This window comes from Odocoileus virginianus, chromosome 2 (genome assembly GCF_023699985.2).
Source record: "Odocoileus virginianus isolate 20LAN1187 ecotype Illinois chromosome 2, Ovbor_1.2, whole genome shotgun sequence".
NCBI lineage: Eukaryota > Metazoa > Chordata > Mammalia > Artiodactyla > Cervidae > Odocoileus > Odocoileus virginianus.
Genome location: NC_069675.1, coordinates 82,713,439 through 82,734,498, shown reverse-complemented (window position 1 = coordinate 82,734,498; position 21,060 = coordinate 82,713,439). Strand labels below are relative to the sequence as shown.

General features: G+C 43.9%; 1 protein-coding gene across 1 annotated transcript in view; it reads right to left on the bottom strand.

The window, feature by feature from the left end:
- The window catches only part of NOL10 (nucleolar protein 10), an 86,192-nt gene that overhangs the window by 45,361 nt on the left and 19,771 nt on the right, over positions 1 to 21,060 (bottom strand). Inside the window, exons 11-13 of the mRNA XM_070451706.1 lie at positions 20,806 to 20,955; positions 17,893 to 17,959; positions 10,370 to 10,422 (exon numbers count right to left, since the gene is read on the bottom strand). Of these exons, the coding sequence (XP_070307807.1) occupies positions 10,370 to 10,422; positions 17,893 to 17,959; positions 20,806 to 20,955 (270 nt within the window). The remainder of the gene's footprint in view (positions 1 to 10,369; positions 10,423 to 17,892; positions 17,960 to 20,805; positions 20,956 to 21,060) is intronic.

The window sequence follows — 21,060 nt, the reverse complement described above, 5'->3', positions numbered from 1 at the left end:
TTTCTTCTACTCTGACCACTGTATTTAATACTTCTGAGCTGTAATTTCATTGGTTTAACTTCTTACATAGAGACCAGGTTCTAAAGTCAAGCAGCTAAGATTAACAATATGGTACAAAAGAATCTGCCTGCCAATGGAGAAGACGCAAGAGACTCAGCTTTGATCCCTGGATCAGGAAGATTCCCTGGAGAAGGAAACGGCAGCCTACTCTAGACTTCTTGGTTGGCAGGCTACAGTCCATGGGGTCGCAAAGAGTTGGACACAACTAAGCAGAAGACAGAACAGCAGCAATGAAAGTCAAACCTGAAAATCCTTCAGTAAGTCTAAAAGAGCACGTATGCCTCAGGTGTCGACCAGCGTCAGATACAGTGGGCAACCTGCAGCCAAGGGCCTTGTCACACCAAAAACTCTTATCTTAAATTACCAGAATCATCCTCAGTATGGCAATGCTATGAGAGGTACTGGGAACAAATATCTTTTGAAGAAAACACTCAAGCAGTCCCTTTTGAATCGCATGCCTCATCTCAACCACGTAACAATGATCTCTAAGAGTTTATAATAACATGGGAAAACAGGAAGTGAGAAAAAAGCAAGATATGAGAGCATATCAATTAAAAACAATGGACAAAATAGAGCAAAATGTTAAAATGTGTTGGCCCTTCCCTGACAGCTCAGTTGGCAAAGAATCCACCTGTGATGCAGGAGACCCAGTTTGATTCCTGGGTCAGGAAGATCCACTGGAGAACAGATAGGCTACCCACGCCAGTATTCTTGGGCTTCCCTTGTGGCTCAGGTGGTAAAGAATCCACCTGCAATGTGGGAGACCTGGGTTCAATCCCTGGGTTGGGAAGATCCCCTGAAGAAGGGAAAGGCTACCCACTCCAGTATTCTGGCCTGGAGAATTCCATGGGCTATATAGTCATGGGGTAGCAAAGAGCTGGACACAACTGAGCGACTTTCACTTTCACTTTGGTTAATGGAAGAGTGAGTTTTCTACTTGTCTTTATTGGCCATTATCTATACGGTGCTTTTGATAACAGAATGTGGGAAATGGACTTCAGTTTTAAAACTCAGATTTTTAATTTAAGCAACCAGATTTCATCACTGCTTTCTGTTTCAATAACTAACAGCAAAACCAATGGCATTCAGTAGTGCTCTCTCAACCTCTAGTTTACATGACCTGTAACAGACTGAACAGTATCAAATCATATTTCTCATGTCATTTTCTTCACTCACACCTGTGACTTTGTCACAACCTTTTCAGTATATCTTTATTTTGTTCAATATCACATTCTTCCTAGCTATATAAAAGCCCACATTCATATAATACTAAATATAAATACTCTTTGCCACTGGACCCATCAAATTTTACTCAATGCAAAAACGTGCAACAGCAATAATCAGCTGAATGTCTGTCAGGCAGCAAGCACCATAATAAATGACTAAGTGTCTACTGCACATAGCTGCCTCACAAAATCATTTTTCCTTTGTAGTTCAAGAAACGGAGGCTCAGTCAGGATAAGCAACCTGTTCGAGGTCACCAAATTCTTAAGTGGCAATCCAGGAATTCAAACTCAGGTCAGATGAATTTTAAAATTCCTTCCATAACCAACTCGGATGACAAAATGCCTTCACAATCCAGCTCCGGAACTAGCTTGTCATTTGACCTTGAACAAATGACTTGATTTCTCAGCTACCAATTAAGGGGCTGGACTAGATGACCTCAAAGCTCCTGACCTGCTCTAATGTTCTGTGCTTCAAAAGCTTCCCCTGTTCCTTTGCAGCCTGTGGAGAAACCCTTTATCGTGGAAAACGTTTCAGCATTTATCTGTCCAGTTCATGCTCTGTCTTGTATGTCCTCTGATGCTAGCAAGTTCCCCAGATACATCTGGTACTGCCTCCTTAAACCAAGAAAATATGCTGCAACTGGCACTAGAAAATAGGAATTTCTAAATTAAAAAAAAAGAAGAAAATAGGAATTTCTAACAAAACTAATTCTGTCACTATCTCTAATATCTCTCTGCTTAAATGAGCATCTGAGAGGAAAACATGATCCATCACTTGTAGGATTCCATGTGAACACTAACATATTCAGGGCCATTTCAACGTATACTAGTGGGTCAAAGAGATCTCACACCTGGGGAATCTCTGATATCAGATTAGTAAACATAAGAGCCGTCAGTCTTGGCTTTGAATTGAACTGGATCAATGGTCCAGATTAGAAGCCAAATCTTAGAAAGCAGCAGGCACAGCATTTCCAGCAGCTCCAACTAAAAGCACAGGAAGAAAAATGATGCATTTCCAACCATTAAGATGCATAAGCCCATCCTATCCTAGATGCAAAGCCAATGTTCCCACACATTTCAAAAAAGGTACAACAAAAGCTCAATGTCCTTAGTTTCACATTCTCCTTCTATATTTTTCTAGGAAACAGTTTATCTCACAACAGCACCAGTAATACATCTTTTGGACGAGGCATTTCTTTTAGAAATCTGTCAGCCTTCACAAACATAATGATTGAAAGTGAAAGTGGAGTCACTCAGTCGTATCCGACTCTTTGCAACCCCATGGACTGTACCTACCAGGTTCCTCCATCCATGGCATTTTCCAGGCAAGAATACTGGAGTGGGTTGCCATTTCCTTCTCCAGATCCTTGCGACCCAGGGATTGAATCCAGGTCTCCCGTATTGTAGACAGATGCTTTACCATCTGAGCCACCAGGGAAGTTCGGAAATGCATAAGGACTGCATGACCCCAGGATTCTGTGGTCATGCTGATTAGAACATACTGTCAGAGCAAAGGAACTGATCCTTATCCTGCTGTATAAAAATTACAGTCTAGTACTTATGAGTCATGTTCTTAACTTTTTAATTTCACTAATGGTAGCAGAAAAAGGCAGATGCTGAATTCAAATTTGGGATAAGAACAGCTAAAAATCACTGCAAACCAGCCACTGTCAAAACATATGACCATTATCTAAGATTCTTCAAATTACAGTCATCTGATTATCTCATATATGTTTTATTAATTTTTCAGCACATATTAATCAAATGCCTACAGCGTAAAAGGCACTGCTTTAGGTGGTGGGAATGTAACTGGGAAAAAAAAGAAACAATATCTCTGTGTCCATGTTTTTTATATCATAATAAAGAAAAATACACATCTATTACATATTTATTCATGTTTTTATTTATATAAATGTATAAGTAAGTAAATAAATATAAGGAAGATTTTGTGCTTCAATGGAAAGTTATGTATAATCAAGAGTGGGGGGGGGGGGGTCCACAAACTTTTTCTTAAAGATTTTAGGGCTTGCAGACCACAGGGTCTTTCTATCATAACTACTCAACTCTATCTTTTTGGTCAGAAAGCTGCTGTAGACAACACATAATAAATGAACGGGTGCACTGTTCCAATAAAACTTTATTTAACCAAAAAAAGAAAAAAAAAGGCAGTGGGCATTTAGTTAGGTGTTTAGTTTGCCAAACTCCTGGTGTAAGAGCATGCCTTTCAAGATTACCTGATTCTGATTCCATGGGATACATTTTACAACTCTGTAAACTGTAAGTAACTGACAGCAATGCAAGATTAATTGCTAACAGTCATGCGAAAGAATTCTGTCTTGGACAGATAACCCTCCATACCTTTGGAAAAGCCCATCTATTCATTTGTACATTCCCAACTCAGTATCACCTTATTCCACGTAAATCTGTGCTAAAATATTTTAGACTTCACTTTTGACAACATGTACCTGATTCCTTAAATAAATTAAATGAAAATTTTTAACATGTTTATTTGAGATCTATGTTAATATCATGACTTCCCTTTTTTCTGAAAATTATTCTTAAACAGTTTTTGGTGTCTTGACCCAAGACACACAATGGACTCACCTGAAAGTGTCAGGGAGACTTTAGCACCAAGAAGAAAGCCCAAGCACAGCTTGTTCCCTTGGCACCAGATGAATTCAAAGGAGAGCTGCGTGGACTCTGTTTTTCTAACTTTAATTTTCCTCTCTACTAATTCTGTGTTTGGGGTTAATTTATAACCTGTAAGTTATTCCCTGCTGCTGGCAGCGATGACGAGGGATTTGGTCTTTTGCTCTAACCACTTGTCGATCTCTATAAAGGATAAACGGATTTCAAGAGATCTGTTCTCTGATGGGTGAGAGAAAACGGAAACTCTGGTGTTTTCACCTTTTCCATTCTGTAGGGCATTCTAAGTTAACGACAGGAGCTAAGATGTTATGCTGAGCAAAATGATAAACCCTTGGAAGCCGCCAAGAAGAGCGATAGACTCTGACTGGTTGCTTTTATATTTTATCATCACTATTCTTGGCCATGTTAGGCTGCATATGAAATTCGCTGACCAGGTGTGGAGCCTGCACCCCCTGCAATGGAAGCGTGGAGTCTTCACCATCCAACCACCAGGGAAGTCCTATTTTTATATTTTAAATTAACCTGGCTGTTGTATGAAAAACAGAATGCAAGAGAGACAAAGTGTAAGAGGAAGGATCCGGTAAGAGGCCATTAAGGTAACCCAGATGAGTGGCAGAAGCGAAAGTACTGAAAAATGGCTGGATTTGAACCAATACTGGAAGAAGAGTTGATGGGAGGTTCAGATGGACCGGACGAGGACACGCGAAGAGGATGGGCGAGGAAACACGGTTGTGCCTGTGCTCTGGGCCAAGGAACTGAGTAAGCAACGAAGTGAGAAGAGGGGCAGGTGGGGAGCTGGGACCAGGAATTCTGCTGTGGACACATAACTAGAGGGCACCAATGAGATGTCTAGTGGAGAGGTCTCCACCTCCACGGCCCAGCAGACCGGTGAGCATGTGACTCTGCAGTCTGCAGCTCTGCGGGGAAGGAAAGGCTGGAGTCAGAAGTTTGGAAGTCCGTAGCACACAGGTGTCCCTACAAAGCCTGGGGGACAGGTAAGCTCCCTGAGGGGAGAACAAAGAGAAAGGACTAAGCACCAGCACCAAAGGAAGAGCGCCGAGGCTCAATCACCAGGCCACGAGGGCAGGAAAAGCCACGAAAGCAGACTGACTGGAAGGGCTAACTGGGCGACAGGAGGACAACCAGGAGAATGTGGCTTCCAGAAGCCGGCACAGCCTGGTCGAGCAGGGTGAAACACTGCCTAAGTGGTCTGCAGATGAGATCTATTTTATGGGAGAAAGCACGTCTGTCTGCACAATAGACTCTTCAGGAAAAGCAGAACCTTCTGTCGGCCAAAGTTCTCTCTGCCGTCTGCCTCATTTCCAGAGACAGTGCGAGAGACCAGTCTTTCACCATCTTGCCCCCAGAAGTGTGCTGCAATCATAAGACAAAAGACCAAGTCCCTAGCCCCAAACTTTAAAACGAGGAAGAGAGTATCTATATAAAAAGGAGACACAAAATACTTGGTAAGGTACTGTCAAATCTAATGCTAAACTAAAATAATGTATTTGCCAAACGGACAGCTGGTAAAAATACGTTACCATCTTAAGAGGTGAAGGTAAGGAGTAACTCAGAAGCACTATGTAACTATGCCCTTGAGATTCTGGAAAATCATGCCAAAACATCCCAAGCAGTAATGCCTTCCCTGGTGGTTCAGTGGGTAAAGAATCCTCCTGCAATGCAGGAGACACAGGAGATGCGGGTTCAATCCCTGGGTCAAGAAGATCCATCCTCTGGAGAAAGAAATGGCGATCCACTCCAGTTTTCTGGCCTGGAGAATCCTCATGACAGAGGAGTCTGACGGGCTGCATTCCATGGGGTCACACAGAGTCAGACATGACTGAGCGACTGAGCACTCCCATTCCAAGCAGCAGTGCCTCTGGGAGGATGTGTGCTTGTGAGTTACAACTAAGTGAAATAAGCGGCCTTGAGATTTTACGTTTCTTAATACACAGTCATCTCTCTTGGCAAAGAGTTCTGTACATTTCATGTATTATGCTGAATAAGTTCCAGTTTATAAATAAGTTTATTTCTTGAAAAAAAAAACAGAAGCACTGGTGTGAGTAAATATAACTCTTTATGTGTTTAACTCTGCCCTATGTGCAGGTACTCTGGTTCCAAGAGTACTTTCCAAATTTAAAAAATGTATGTGTTTAAAAAAAAATCATACATCCTCAATCAACTGACTTTATTCTTCTAATTCAAATAGCTTCCTAATAAACAAGTAATTATTCTTTTTCTCAAGTTTACACATTCATGTGTGTGTGTACACACGCTAAGTCGCTTCAGTCGGGTCCAACTCTTTTTGACCCCATGGACTATAGCCCTCCAGGCATCTCTGTCCATGGGATTTTCCAGGCAAGAATACTGGAATGGGTTGCCATGTCTTCCTCCAGGGGATCTCCCCGACCCAGGGATCGAACGTCTCCTACACTGGCAGGTGAGTCCTTTACCACTAGCACCACCTGGGAAGCCCTTACGCACTCATACACATTATCAAGCATGCCAGCCATCACGTGTCCGTCACGTGTGGTCTCGGAGCTCACTGACCCATGGGGCCATGGAGCCCAGAAGCATTTCCAACAGAACAGTACTCGGCACCCTGGCAGGTTTGAGCTGGGTGCCACGGGACTTGGATTCCCTCTGGAGTCCATGGCAGTTGCCAAAGGTGTTAATTAGGAAGAACCAACCTACGATTAAATTATATTTCAGAAGAACCCAAAGTTGAAAAACTGTTTCTGGCATTAGTCCTGAAAGCTGCAGCTGAATTAGGCCCTGGAATTTAAAAGGCAAACAAACAAACAAAAGAACAGATCCTGGTCTCTCAGAGACAGAAAAAGAGAACACTAAGAAAATGGGGAAAGAGCTGTAGAAAACCCATTTGGTCATAAAAGACTAGCTAGCTATTGGGATAAGTAAGTGGCAGAGACTATATAAATCAGAAAGTGCATTTACTCTTAAAAAGATTTCAAGTACTCAAGAAAGATGGTACAAGGCAGACAGGTAAAAATTAACAAGCTGAAAGAACATTAAGCTGTCTTCATTTTCAGCACAGCCTCAAAGCAGGGGGCGGGGGGGAGTTTTCATACCTGGTTTATAAGATGTTACTACAAATCATCATCTAAACTGCCTGTATTTGGCATGAATTGCATATTCAACACATACTTCTCTGGTTCTACAGGCCTCAAATAAATCTCTGTGAAAAATGTCAGCCTGGTGAGTTTGATAAAATCTTAGCAAACATGGCAGGCTTTCAGACCCCTGGGCTCTTTCGCTCTGAAGGAGTGTCACAGAGAACAGGTTCCAAGTAAAGACAAGTGGCACCATAAAGCCTCACGGTGTGTGAGGCAGCAGGGCAGAAAGATAGGTTAGGGAGGAACACTTAGGTACAAGCTGCCACACAACGCTCAGCTGAGCAAGAACAACTCTGCGCTGACCATCCACATGCACTCAGCTGCCTGAGAGCAGTCTCTGGGTGGCTTTTTGACTTCACTTGGTTACATCTGAGCTACAGAGTTGACACTAAGAAGATCTTCTAAGATAAGCTAACACTGATCAAAAAGGCTGCTTCTCACCACCTGGGCAGCAACGGGTCCCCTCTTGTGTGAAGCTCCCAGTATTTGGAACAAAAAAAAAAACCCAGCCAGAGAAACGGATCCAGACAAACAGAAGGGAACCGGGGTCTCCTCCAGTTCTAAGTCTATCATCCTCTTTCTCCTCCTGGATTCCAGCGGTCACCTCCAGGTCCACACACTCACCAGGGAGAAAGCAGCTGTCACCTGTGGTTCTTTCCTCTCCCTTCCTCCCCACATCCAAGCAATGACCAAGCCTATCTTACAACTGTTGCCAATTGTCCCAGTTCTGTCCCTACTGCCACCATCTTTGCACAAGCTGGTGATGTGGCCTTCCTGCAAAAACAGAACTGCCCCACCCCGCTCCACACCAAGGGGCGCCCAGCCGGAGGCTCCTCGCCAGCTGAGGACTCCCGATCCGGGCTCCACGCTCTACCTCAGTGCTCGATCTCCCTTCCCACTGGTGGGTTCTACACACTTCTTACACGAGGAAGGGCTCTTCGACACGAGACATCAAGAACTTGCAGGCAGATGCTGAAGATCAAAACACAGAAAGCCCTCCTAAGAGGAAGATGGAGAGAGACCTCTCCCAGGATAAGTTCAGGGAGGGGCAGGCTGGTTTAGTCTGCCTCTCCTGACGTGCCCAGACGGGCTGATGCTGTGAGAAGACTCAGCGCTGGACTGAGGGAAGGCTCTTCTTGTGACAGACACAAGTCTTTATCGGGGGACGCCTCTGGACATGCTGCCTGGCTATTCAAGGAGGATAACCCCCTGGAATCACTGCCTGCCAGATCAGACTTCTCTGAAACTACCCCAGGACCTCCCAAGACCCAACTTCTATAGGGGAGGTCTGGCAAAGGTATCACAGGGACCATGTCTCTCCTACAGATCACCACAGCCTGTTCTTGCTGCTTCTGGGTTAGATCTGATCTAATCCATTCTCCTGGTGGCAGCCAGAAGTTAACAATCCTTCAGAAATGCAGGTCTGATCCTCCCACTCTTGCACCTGCACCAGCACACCCAGCCCACAGGACCATCGTACCTCGGCTGCAGAGCACCCCTTCAGCCTGAGCTACGCTGTCCCTCAAGGGCAAATGCCCAGCCATGTGTATTACCTTCTTCTGGATCTCGGCAGATAATGTTCCCTTTACTTCTAAGACCCTTCTCCCATTCTGCACCCCACCCTCTTCATCTAGAACACAGAACCAGCCTTCCAGTCACTCCTCGGAAATCAATTCCTCTGGAAGGTTTCTCCAAGTATCTGCCATACTTCGCCCCAGTTTCCATTTCCAGGTCCTTATTCAGTTAAGAGTGTTCATCACGTTGACTGGAAACTGTCTACTTTCTTGTTTTACTTCCTAATAATGAGCTCTTCAAAGAAAGGGGTAGTACCCTATCCACTGTTACTCTGTCAACCTACAGCACTGGGCCTGACACAGCTGATACAATCAATAAACAGTTACTGATTGAATGAAGACAAAAACACATAAACTAACAGGAAAACGGAAGCAGTATCTCTGAGAGGCTGGGGAGAAAAGCAACATGACAATTTAGGAAAATGGAGAAGCTGCTGTTTGAATGACCTACATCTCACCATCAACCAAAAGAAACATCCCAAAGTGCTTCCAACAACATACCAGGTTCCTGAAGCCATAGAAAGTCAACATTAACAGAATATCTTCTTTTGTGGGGCGGTGCGGGGGGTAACGTACACATGGTTGAGCTATTTCAAAAGAACGATCATAAATATGAAGAATTTTCATAACTGGAGGCTAACGCTGATCATAGAGACTTTATTCCCCCAAACATCCGATCTTCTACATCCCCCATGCTCTTCTCCATAAATCTCAGAAAAGGAGATGTGTGCTGAACAGAATCTAAGGCCAACTTCGTAGTACAGGCTTTTCTGTTTAGGTATAGATAGGGAAGTGTCTGGCATTTGTAATAGAAGAATGCTTTAAGGAAGGAGAAAAAAAAAAAAGGGACAAGATAGCAAACTGCATGCCATCACGGATCTTGGCAATCTAAGACAGTTTCTTATACACAGAACCCATTTTTATTTATTATTTTTTTTTTTTTCAAGTTCAAAATTTATTCAAAATCCAAAAAACAAAACTAAATAACGGGTGAAGAGTACAGTATAAAAAGTAGAGCAATAGCCATCATCTGCAATTTTTATATCAATTAAAATTTGCTTTATTATAAGTTGAGTACCTTTCCTTTATTTATTTATTTTTTTTTTTTTTAATTTTTATTAGTTGGAGGCTAATTACTTTACATCATTACAGTAGTTTTTGTTATACATTGATATGAATTAGCCATGGATTTACATGTATTCCCCATCCCAGTCCCCCCTCCCACCTCCCTCTCCACCCGATCCCTCTGGGTCTTCCCAGTGCACCAGGCCCGAGCACTTGTCTCATGTCCCCAACCTGAGCTGGTTATCCATTTCACCCTAGATAATATACATGTTTCAATGCTGACAGAACCCATTTTTAAAAGACAATGAGATGACTGAAAGAGTCCTAGACTTTTATTTTAGAGGATTAGGTCTCTTGATCACTAATAGCTGGAAGTTTAAGATTCTGAAACACTCTGAAACAAAAAACAAATGAAATCTGAAGAATACAGATGAATTTCTACTGACGATTTTTAATGGGATGTTAAGCAGTTTCCCGTAAAAGAATGGTTAAGCATTCATTACTTTAGTGGCTCCAGGAAGTACAGTGATTGGACAAGTGAGCCACTGTGTCTAATTTATACAGCCACATGCAGGCCCAAAGTCCCTCGACACAGCCAGTTTAAAAATACAGTGTCTTTCCTTGTTCTATTTTTACCATAACTCCTTTTTGTATCACTTACCGGAATGTAATAGATGCCCATCTTGGGGGCTTCATTGGCGGTAAGAAGCATTCCTAAAAATAAACACAATGAAAAAGGTAAACATAAGGGAAAAGAAAAATACTCTTCCTACTTGCTTTATATTTTGAAATGAGTGAAGTGCTCAGAACATGGTGAACGGCAGAAGAGCCAGACCAGCAGCCAGGCACCCTCGGAGTCAGGCTGTGGGCTCTGATCCCTGACCCTCCTGGACGGGGCATCTGAAGTATCAGAAAAAGCAGTTTTCCCATCTGCAAAATGCTCAGGCTGTATCAGCTAAGTGATCGAGCGGTTCCCACAGAGAAGGGCCGCCATTTTTAAGGGGGTAAGTTTTAAGCTTCAGACACACCGATAAAAGGTAGAGTCGATGCACTATTATGTATTATGAAAGTTAAGAAAGGGATCTTTCTGCTAATCGGGAATCAAAGAACCAAAGTAAAGCATTTCCCACAAGATGTCACAGCAAAGTAGTTCCTCATGTTTGAATTAAACTTTACACCTTAATAGAAAACAAAATGGCTTAGAGGAATGCTATGTGTAGCTACACTAGAAAAGACCCAGATAGAATCCGACAGCCTTTACCAAAATGATTCACCCAGAGAGTGGCTGATAATTTAGTCCAGGGATCAGTGTTCTCAGAGAGTGAGAATGGAGTGAGGGACAGCCTGTGGGATCCAGTGACGCACCCCCGCCCCCCCCCCAACCCCAGGAGCAACAGTAACGGATCCACTACGCTTCGGCACAGAACCAGGGCCCTCAGCTGGCTCAGCCCTGGGCTCAGGTCTCTGCCACAAGTGCAGCCTGCTCCACCCCACCCCACCCCCGCCCCCGCAGGGGCTCTCACGGCAGCTCCAACCCTCTCTGCCCTGTTCCAGAACGATGCACCAAAGCAAAACTGAAGTCAGTCCTTTGTAATTTACAAAACACTTCTGCGTACTTTATCTTGGTGAACACGTGACAACTCTCTGAGGTAAGGACTATCATCCTTATTTACATATCAAAAAATAAAGCTCACATGTACTGAGTTACAAGTGCTGAGCACAACATTCAGAACATTACAAGCTAGAGAACTTAAGAGCAAAATTTCAGTCAAGAACTCTTGTTTTTAAATACCTTTACATATCAACTTACATTACCTTCATTTAAAAAGTCTATTTGTAAAATACAACAGAAAAATCCACAGAAAGCACACATTTGGATTACCAGACCCTGACCCAGGGATCAAACCCAGGTCTCCTGCACGGCAGGCAGCTTCTTTGCTGTCTGAGACGCCACGGAAGCTCACAGTCCTAATTAAGTACACCAAACGTTAAGGATGGTGATGTAATTCTGTGATTTAAAAAGTACTTTTGTGTTGCTCTTCTGTTAACACAAAAGCTTGCCAAAGGGATGCTCTTGAATGCTGTTAACAGAAATAACGACGCTGAGGTAGAGGAGGTTCACTGACAGCCAGAGAGCAGGAACTCAACACTCTGCTGGCAAAGGCATGTCACACATCAAGTCCAAAGGGCGAGTGAGTCCTGAGCTGGAACCAACCTTCCCCGGAACACACACACACACACCCTTCACAACGCACACACACCTTCACCAGAACACACACACACACAACCTTCACCAGAACACACACACACACACACACACACACACACACACACACGCACACTCGAGGAAGCAAGAAATGTACGTCTACGTGAAAGTCAAGTTAAGACTCAGACACTTTCTCATAGCTTGTAGCCTCTACAAACTCTTTCATGTGGAAACTTTTTCCGGCCCTGGAGACAACTGTTCACTGAAGTTCACCACAGGAAGAAACCACCTCTACTGACCTGCGCTTCCCAAGTCTAACAGCACCATCAGAACTTCTCCGAGACCTTTAGACAGGGTTAAAGAAGAAAGTCTGGAGATCGAAGAGACATCTTACAACCAGAAAGAAGGCTCCCAACAAAGACACCCCCTAAGCCCCGCACCCCTGAACATTCAACAGTGAACACTCTACAAGGAAACATACCACCCCTACAAAACAGACCACAGAAAAGCCTTGGCTCTAATTACACAGATGAATCCAGGCTGGATGCAGCAGACTGTTTCCTACAATGAGCAGGACCTCACTTGACCATATATGGACACCACCACAAGCTGACCTACTGAGAAACTGAAGTCGGGACGGTCATAACCGAGTTATGAATGAGAAAACAACCTCACACAGCCCAGGGAACATGAGGAGTTTCTAACAAGAGGGAAGCAGGAAAGTTAACACAGTGATGGAGTTAGTTCAGCAGAAATTAAGATGATCACAGGTAAAAGGCGAGAAGAGGGTGAAGTACCAGGCCAGGCAGTCCACCTCCACAGGTAAAAAAGTAGCTCGGGAAAGCTAGACCATTTGCTCAAGGTCACCACAGAGCTAGCTGACACTGGGCTGATTCCAAAGCCCGTATAACATGGGACTCCAAAACTCCAATGACAACTAAGATAAAGTGAAAAGACTCCTTGCACGATCAAATAAATCATTAAAACACACAGATATAAACACCATACAGTAACATGACAACTGTATTAATAACAATGTCAAACTGAAAAGCAAAAGACAACTACACATGGTGACAATTTAAAACACATGAACACGTGATTTATAAGATAAGAATTTCTGGGAATTCCCTGGTGGTCCAGTGTTTTAAGACTCCACTCTTCCAAGGCAGGGAGTGCAGGTTCAATCCCTGGCTGGGGAACTAAGATGCCACAGGCTGCTCAGTGTGGTCCCCCAAAAAGAATTCCTCTAATGGAAGGAGTAATGACACTTGTGAAGAGATTGTGGGGTTATGGCTTTTCCTTAAAATTTCCTTACAAGGGGGAGACAGAGGATGAGATGCCTGGATGGCATCACTGACTCAATGTACACTAGTTTGAGTAAACTCTGGCAGACAATGAAGATGGGGAAGCCTGGCATGCTGTAGTCCACAGGGTCACCAAGAGTCGGACACAACTGGGCAGCTGAACAACAGCACCAATAATAAAAATAGGAACCTCGCAAGAGAAGGCAGAGATCATCAGCACTGAGGAGGAAGAGCACACAGCTCCAGGGTGGACAGCGGAGTGCAGGACATGGTGTGCCCAGTGGGGCCACGGCGTGCTCCCCAGAGACACGCAGAAAACAAATCTCATCTGTCCAGGCTTTGGGGGCGGAGGACTCAGGGACGGTCACAGCTCGAAATCAGAAACACTGCTCAAGCTAGGACAACTCAAAGCGTGCTCCCCAGGCCAGTCTGAAAACTGCTATCCAGCTGGCCAGTAAGTGTGGAAACAGAAAAATTTAGGAATCTGTATAGCGACTTGACCTTGCAGCAAGTTCCAAACATGTGACCCTTTTTCTACTAATTCATCTTTATGATGTTTGACAAAAGTATCCATCTGCAATGGATTGGAAATTTAAAAACAAAACAAAAAACATAAAAGGCTGGTCCTTCACCAGATACATCTGAGAATCACTGGAGGGCATCGGGTCATAGCTGGAGTGGCTCAGAGCAGACAAGCTGTGCGGACCTGCCCCGTGCTGGAGGGGAAAAGACAGGACACGCCTTCTCATGCAGTCAACCCCTGCAGATAGAGGGAAGCCTGCTGTTTTACTACACACGGTGCCAAGGCTAGTGATGGGCCGGCCACATCTTATTTCTCGGAAGGCTACTGGGAGGTTATTGAGAGAATAAAAGGCAACTTCAGGTCTGATGTACAGACAGCCTCCACCAGGCCTAAAAGCAGGTAAGAAACAGCCTGGATCACTGGTATAATTCTGAAGCCTGAGCAGCCTTTCTGAGTGGACATCTCCTTTTCCTTCTCCCAGTGGTTCTGGATTCCACAGGTCAGGCTGGGGCCCAGAAAGCACTGCGGACCAGGGTCGTGGGGCCACGGCCTCAGTTTCCCAACCTGCAGGGCAGCGCCCAACGTGGAGACACTGTCTGAGCAACTAGAAGCTGAAGGAGACACCAAGGCAGGACTGGTTTTCAGCGTTCCGAGCAGTCTGAGCATCAGAAACACGGAACAGCAAGCAGTCATGACTCGGCTTTAATCACTCCAAAATGAGTGAGTGAGAAAATAAAGAACGCTTAAGCTCACAGTGATGAAGCAAAAAAACCTAACCAACAATGTTAAAGGGACAGAGGCTAAAGTGAGGTTAAGACAGCAAAACCTGTGAACCAACCATGCTCGGTCCAAACCCCAAGACAGCCGTGGAGGAGCTTGCCTTTCTGGGCTTGCCAGCTCGTGAAATAAATCATCTGGCTAGTGTTTGTGTTTGATTATGCTCTTATAAGCTATCTGACAGTAAAGTCACTCTTCTGACCAAAACACCGTCTCTAAGGTTCTACCTGCCAGGAAAGCATCCTATGTAACAGAGAGGACTGCTGGCCATCTAGGCAGAGCCATCATGCTTCACCTTGCTCGCTCTAGGATGACCAACAGGATGGGAAATGACATGGAGAACCCGTCAGCCCTGAGCACCACCCCTGTCCCAATATTTAACCCACAGTGCACTGGGCTGTTAGATTTCACTTCTATTTTAGAACAACAAAAAAAATAAAGGGGCTGGAGGAACAAGTAAAGAACACTGTGAAAAATAATCACAGGAATCCAGGATGCAGAATATCTTATGAGACTACAGACCTGATGGTAGAAAACTCAGTGCCATGGAGGAAGGGGAAGAAAGGATGGGAGAGAATTCCTGATTAAGAGAAGTGGAAGACATAACAACTAAATGTAATCCACAACCTTGGTGATAGACTAGTTTCAAATAAATGGGCTTAAAAAGGAAGACATAACAACTAAATGTAATCCACAACCTTGGTGATACACTAGTTTCAAATAAATGGGCTTAAAAAGGAAGACATAACAACTAAATGTAATCCACAACCTTGGTGATACTAGTTCCAAATAAATGGGATGAAAAAGGCTTAAGAAGGGCAAGCAGGGGAATGTGAAAATGAAAGGTATTATTAGGAAAGGACTGCTTTCTTATGTGGGGTAACAGTACTTTTGGTACCAGAAGAAGGCTTCTACTCTGGTGAGATTACAGTCACATTCCATGCCTGCAGTTGACTCTGAACATCATGCACCTTATCAGCATTCTATACTGTTAAAGCCCTCCACGTCTGGACTAGCCCTGCCCAACAGAAATACCATGCAAGCCACATAAGTGACTAAAAATATTCTGGTAGACACATTAAAAAAATTTTTTTAAGCAGGTAAAATAAATTTGAGTATATTTTTATTAACCAGTAAGTATAAAATATTTTCACTTTAATACATAATCAATAAAAAAAATTAATGATCTACTTCACATTCTTTTTTTTTTTTGGTATAACATCTGAAGTCTGGTGTGTATTTTATGTTTAGAGCACATATTTCAGATTAGTTACTCTGCAAGTTCTCAGTAGCCAGAGGTAAGCACAAACCAGTCAGCAACAGGCTGACAACTTTCGTCACCATCTGCACCCTTCAAACTCCCACTCCTTCAAACCAACTAACCTCTTGTTCCAACTTCAGCTTCACCTGATTTTACTCACCTTTGTACTTAGCCCAAACCCCATTTTAGACCACTCAGCATCTTGACCTAGGACCCCAGCACCTTCATTAATTTCTGAATTCATCACAATTTGACTCATCCCTATTATAAGAAAATTCTCCCAATGATCACAGATGAAAAGCTAATTACGAAGGCCCAGGGTTTCTCATCTTTCTCAGGAGAGTATCCTGTAACTTAAGAGCGAGCAGAGGCTCCATGATTGGGGGAGGCTCGCTCCAACTGAGATTCTGCCACACAGCGACTGGGCAACCACCCCCAGGCACATATCTCAGTTTCCTCACCTCCAAAGATGTAAGAGGGAAGGAAAGGGGGAAGGAAGGGAAGGGAAGGAAGGAAAGGAATGGTAAGGGAATCACTGACTCTCCCGTGTTATGAAAGGATTAAGTGACAACCACTATGACATCTAGACCCGCAGCACAGGGCCTTCCTGCCCCTTCCTGCCTCCACTTCTGCAATGCTCTGCTCACTGAGCAATGCCTGGGCAATCACTTCTCTCTACTTCAATAGCTGCTGGTTCCTTCACTGTCACTCTGTCAGCCTCTCCGCTGGCTCTTCCCTCTCATCACCCTTCCCACGGACTCAGGTCCTGCTAGTCTTTTTGTCTCCTTTCCCCATCGGTAACTGCCTCCACTGCCGCTTCCGCGATGACCTCTATTTACATGTCTTACTTACTTCCCTTGGGCCACGCTGCCTACTGTGCCCTGGACGTGGCTCCCAGTATGAGGCTGTAGGTAACGGCGGGGCTCCACAACCACTTGGGAAGCAGGTGGAAAATAACCTATTTCAGGGCTCTCCCCCAGAGACTCTGAGTCTGCAAACTTGGTATGGGGCTGAGGAATCTGTACTTCTTAAAAAGCTCCCAGGTGATATTGGTGGGTAGGCAGGTTGGAGACTCTCTGCCAGACACCGCCACTGCCTCACTGCCTCCTCAGACTCAGGTGCTCAAAGAAGACAACACCATCTTTCTCTCCGAGTCTGCCCTCTCTCCTATGCTGCCAATCTCAGCTCTACGTATCTCTTCCTACTCATTTTAGCTCAAAACTGATCTACCTTCTGCCCAGTGGACAGAAGTGCCTTCTGCGACCATGGTCTGCATCGGTCCTGACCACAGACAGCACCCAGCCACTCAGCGTGGTCACTCTGGGGCCCCCACCCGACGCACCACCTGCTTCCCACCCCATTCCTCCCACAGACCCTACACTCTGGCACACGGGGCTCCTCCTGCCCACCACGTCTCTCACCCAGCACCCATACTCGGTGCCAACAAAAACCTCCCCTCTGCCCTCCTCTTGCTGCTCTGCCTGGAGCCCCTCGCACTCCTGCCGTCACAGGGCCGGTGAGCACCTCCGTAACAGAACTCCTGTTTTGCCTCATATCCCTCCATCAGAATTATCTGTGTGTGTCCGTCCTCAGGACACAACTCTGCAGGAGAGTGAGAGGCATTCTCATTTCCTCTCCTTCCCCAGAATTCTTCAGATTTGCCTTGAAGGTGTTATTAAATCTCAAAATCTGCCAAGTACTTTACAGAACTGCCTGCCACACAGAATATACTCAACGCATGGCCTCTCCAGCCTTGTGTATCATCAGGCAACCCTGGCCTCCTCCAAATCCCTAACCTCAACTTCTACTCACAATTACCAATCCCATAAAAGAGCTAAAGCACACACTAAAATAGCACCTCGCCTGCCACTGGCCCACAGACTGCCACCAGCTTCTCCTAACAGCTAGGCTGGCTGAGGACTGAGTCACTGAGCATGTCACTTTCTGAAGCATCCATATCACTTCCTGCTCTTAATTTTTCAAGTAAATACAATATCTAAAAACTGTCCTAACTGAGCCAAACCCTGTCTTAAGAAATGAAATGAGTTTAAAACCCTGTAAAGCAAAGCCTAGATTCATCTCACAAAATGGCCTGCTGCTCTGCACTGCATACCTGAGTTGGGGTAGAGGCACACATCATTAAGGTCATGTTCTGGCTCCAAGGAAGTAAATATTTTTCCCTAAAAGAGTAAGCAAAAGTGAAGTGTTAAAACAGTCAAAGGAAGACAACTTTTGGCAATGTGATATAAAGGAAGTAAGCTGGAGACGTAACTCCATATACCCTGCTTATGTGAGAAAATAAAATCACCTAACAGAAATCACAGAATTTAAGGTTAAAAAAAAATCTTAGAGAATTTCATTTATCAATTTATCAAATCCTCTCATTTTAGACAGGAAGAAACCGAGGCTCAGTAGAGAGAGCTGACTTTCTGGGGAAAATAAATACGAACTTTTAAAGATAATGTCTACACAACAGGCAAGGATAAAGTTTAAAATAAAACTTTTTTTAAGCTGTATGTCAGCTTAAAAAAAAAGTCCATAATCTGGAAGACAGACCCTAGTTAAACCTGTCCTCAAAGAAACAAAGAAGAGATGGTCAACATGGTAAAATGAGGCCGATATCTGCCATCCTGTGTTTCAAGGATTTGAGGAGGATCAAATAAGATAATGAATATAAGAAAAAAACATGAATATAAGATAACAAAATGCTATAAATACATAAGGTGCTAGTTATTACACAGTGAAGGGTAGAATATTTTATTTTAAATGTGGGGGAAAATATGCTGTATTTTTAAAAATTAACAGAAATTAAGTGAAAGAAAAAAGAAGATAATAGATGGGAGGGAGAAAGGGTGATGAGAAAGATAAACAAGGAGAGCGAGTCAAGCAAAAGCAAGTAATTTGGGTGTTGGTCGAGAGGGCGTATTCAGTCATTACAACAACGCCAAGGTAAAACTGTAGCAACTCCAACATGACTTCAAGAACTGATGTTGAAAAAGTCTGCCAGCTCGTGCATTTATTAACCCATTATTAGAGAGGCTCCATGGCGGTGGGGGGAGGGGGGGTACTAAAAAACTAATTTCGTGCTCCATGAAAAACAGCAGCAAGGTTCTAATTCCAGACAGACAGTGAAACACACAGCTACCTCCCTTTTGTCTCAAGTTTCCAATGAAACGAAAAATGTAAAGAGAGGAGGAAAAAGGAAGGGGAAATCGGAATAACAATAGTATGGAACAAAAAAGAGATGGTACCACAGTTTGTGAAATCCACTTTGGGGAAAACTATGCCCATTGGAGGGCCAGGAAGGGGGCATTCCGACTGGTTTGTCATCACCTATAGATAGGATGGGAGCCAGGCCATGGAAAACTTCCTCTACCAGTGTGTTACGAACTTTCAAACATGAAAAGTCGGCATTTGTATGGGTAAAAAGAAATGTTGTTTTAAAGTACACTAGTTTGGATTATCAGAAAAGAGTAGAGAAAAATTCAGGCCTAAAACACCATGAATCTTCAAGAAAGTCCTCAAGACCCTCCCAACTCAAAGCAGGACAGTCGGCTCCTGGGTGATGAAGTGTCAGGGGAATTCTTCCGAGGACTGATGAGAGCCGGAGGCCCTTCCTTTTCTCTGTAAGAAAGCCTCAGGAAGGCCCAAGAAGGTGACAGGGCTTGAGAGACAGGACACGCCCCAGGGATAACTCAGTCTCCACAAAGATCCAGAGGAAAACACAGAGGGAGCAGAGTAAGGTCAGTACTTTGAGAGCTGACAAGCTGTCCCAGCAGCCAGGGATTCCCATCAGCAGCTGACCTGTGATGAGGCCGCTGGTGGCCCCTCTGCCCTGTGTAGGGGAGCCCCATGGGAAGGACTGATGCTTGCCCTCCAGCAACTAATGCTGAGGCTCTTGGCCCCCCCAACTCTTTACCTCAAAAATGAATCTATTTACAGTAACACTTTAAAGATGCTAAGTTTGAAATCAATAAATGCAAAGACTCTTAGAAGCAAGTGCTACACTGAATGAATTTTGTCCCAGTAGATGAACTAACCTTTTACTACTCTCTCACAACAGGAGAATCAACAACATAGGGTTTTGTTACTTTTTAAACGACATTTAAAAGGGAACAGAATATCAAATATTCTTAAAATATTGCTTTTAAGGAAAACACTATATAAGAAATTCGGCTTCCCTGGTGGCTCAGACGGTGAAAAATCCACCTGTAAAGCGAAAGACCTGGATTTGATCCCTGGGTTGGGAAGATCCCCTGGAGAAGGGAACAGCTACCCACTCCAGTATTCTTGCCTGGAGAATTCCATGGACAGGGGAACCTGGTGGGCTAAAGTCCATGGGGTCACAAAGAGTTGGACATGACTGAGCGACTTTCACTTTTCACGTAAGAAATTACTGTAAAGGTATCATATCTAAAATCTATTTGTTTGACACAAGGAAAGGGTATGAAATTGAGATGCATTAACAACACTGATATGGGAAGATTAGTGCGTGTGTGCTCAGCTGTGTCCCACTCTTGCGACCCCATGGACTGCAGCCCACAAGGTTCCTCTGTCCATGGTATTTTCCAAGGAAGAATATTGGAGTGGGTTGACATTTCCATCTCCAAGGGATGTTCCCGACCCAGGAATTGAACCTGCATCTCCTGCATTGGCAGGCAAGGATTCTTTATCACTGAGCCACCAGGGAAGCCCGGAAAGATTAGTAGTAGCTCATTAAAAGTTTCCTAAAGTTGTAAAAGAGCCTCAAAATCTAGGGACTTTCTCATGGATCAAATTTTTTAAGAATAATGATTTACATCTACCTAACAACATGTAAAAATGCGTGCCAGTTCTAGCAAATGAGGAAAAGTTCTTAACAAGAAGAAAACGACCTTGAGGACCTGGAAGTTAACTAACTTTCAGTGAAGGGCCTGAATGGATACTAAGTATTTTTTTTCCCAAGAACCCACATAACTCAAACAAGGCAACTGGAAAGAAAAGGAAAATAGGCAAGTAAGTCATTTTAACAACAAAAAATACTTACTGAGTTCTTATTCCACATTTTGATAATTCGAGAGTCAGCAGACAAAATCAAATCTAAGGAATCCTGGAAATGAACTGATTTAATGGGCAGCCCATATTGGTGATCTTTAACTAGCAATGGCTTATCAGATCGAAGATCATACAATAAAACCTGAAAGAAAAAAGGTATTTCTGTTTAAATAAAATATTTCATCTTAAAAAGAAACTTTAAAAATGAACATCCTCACTCAGAGTACAAAGACTCTAAAGTAAGTGT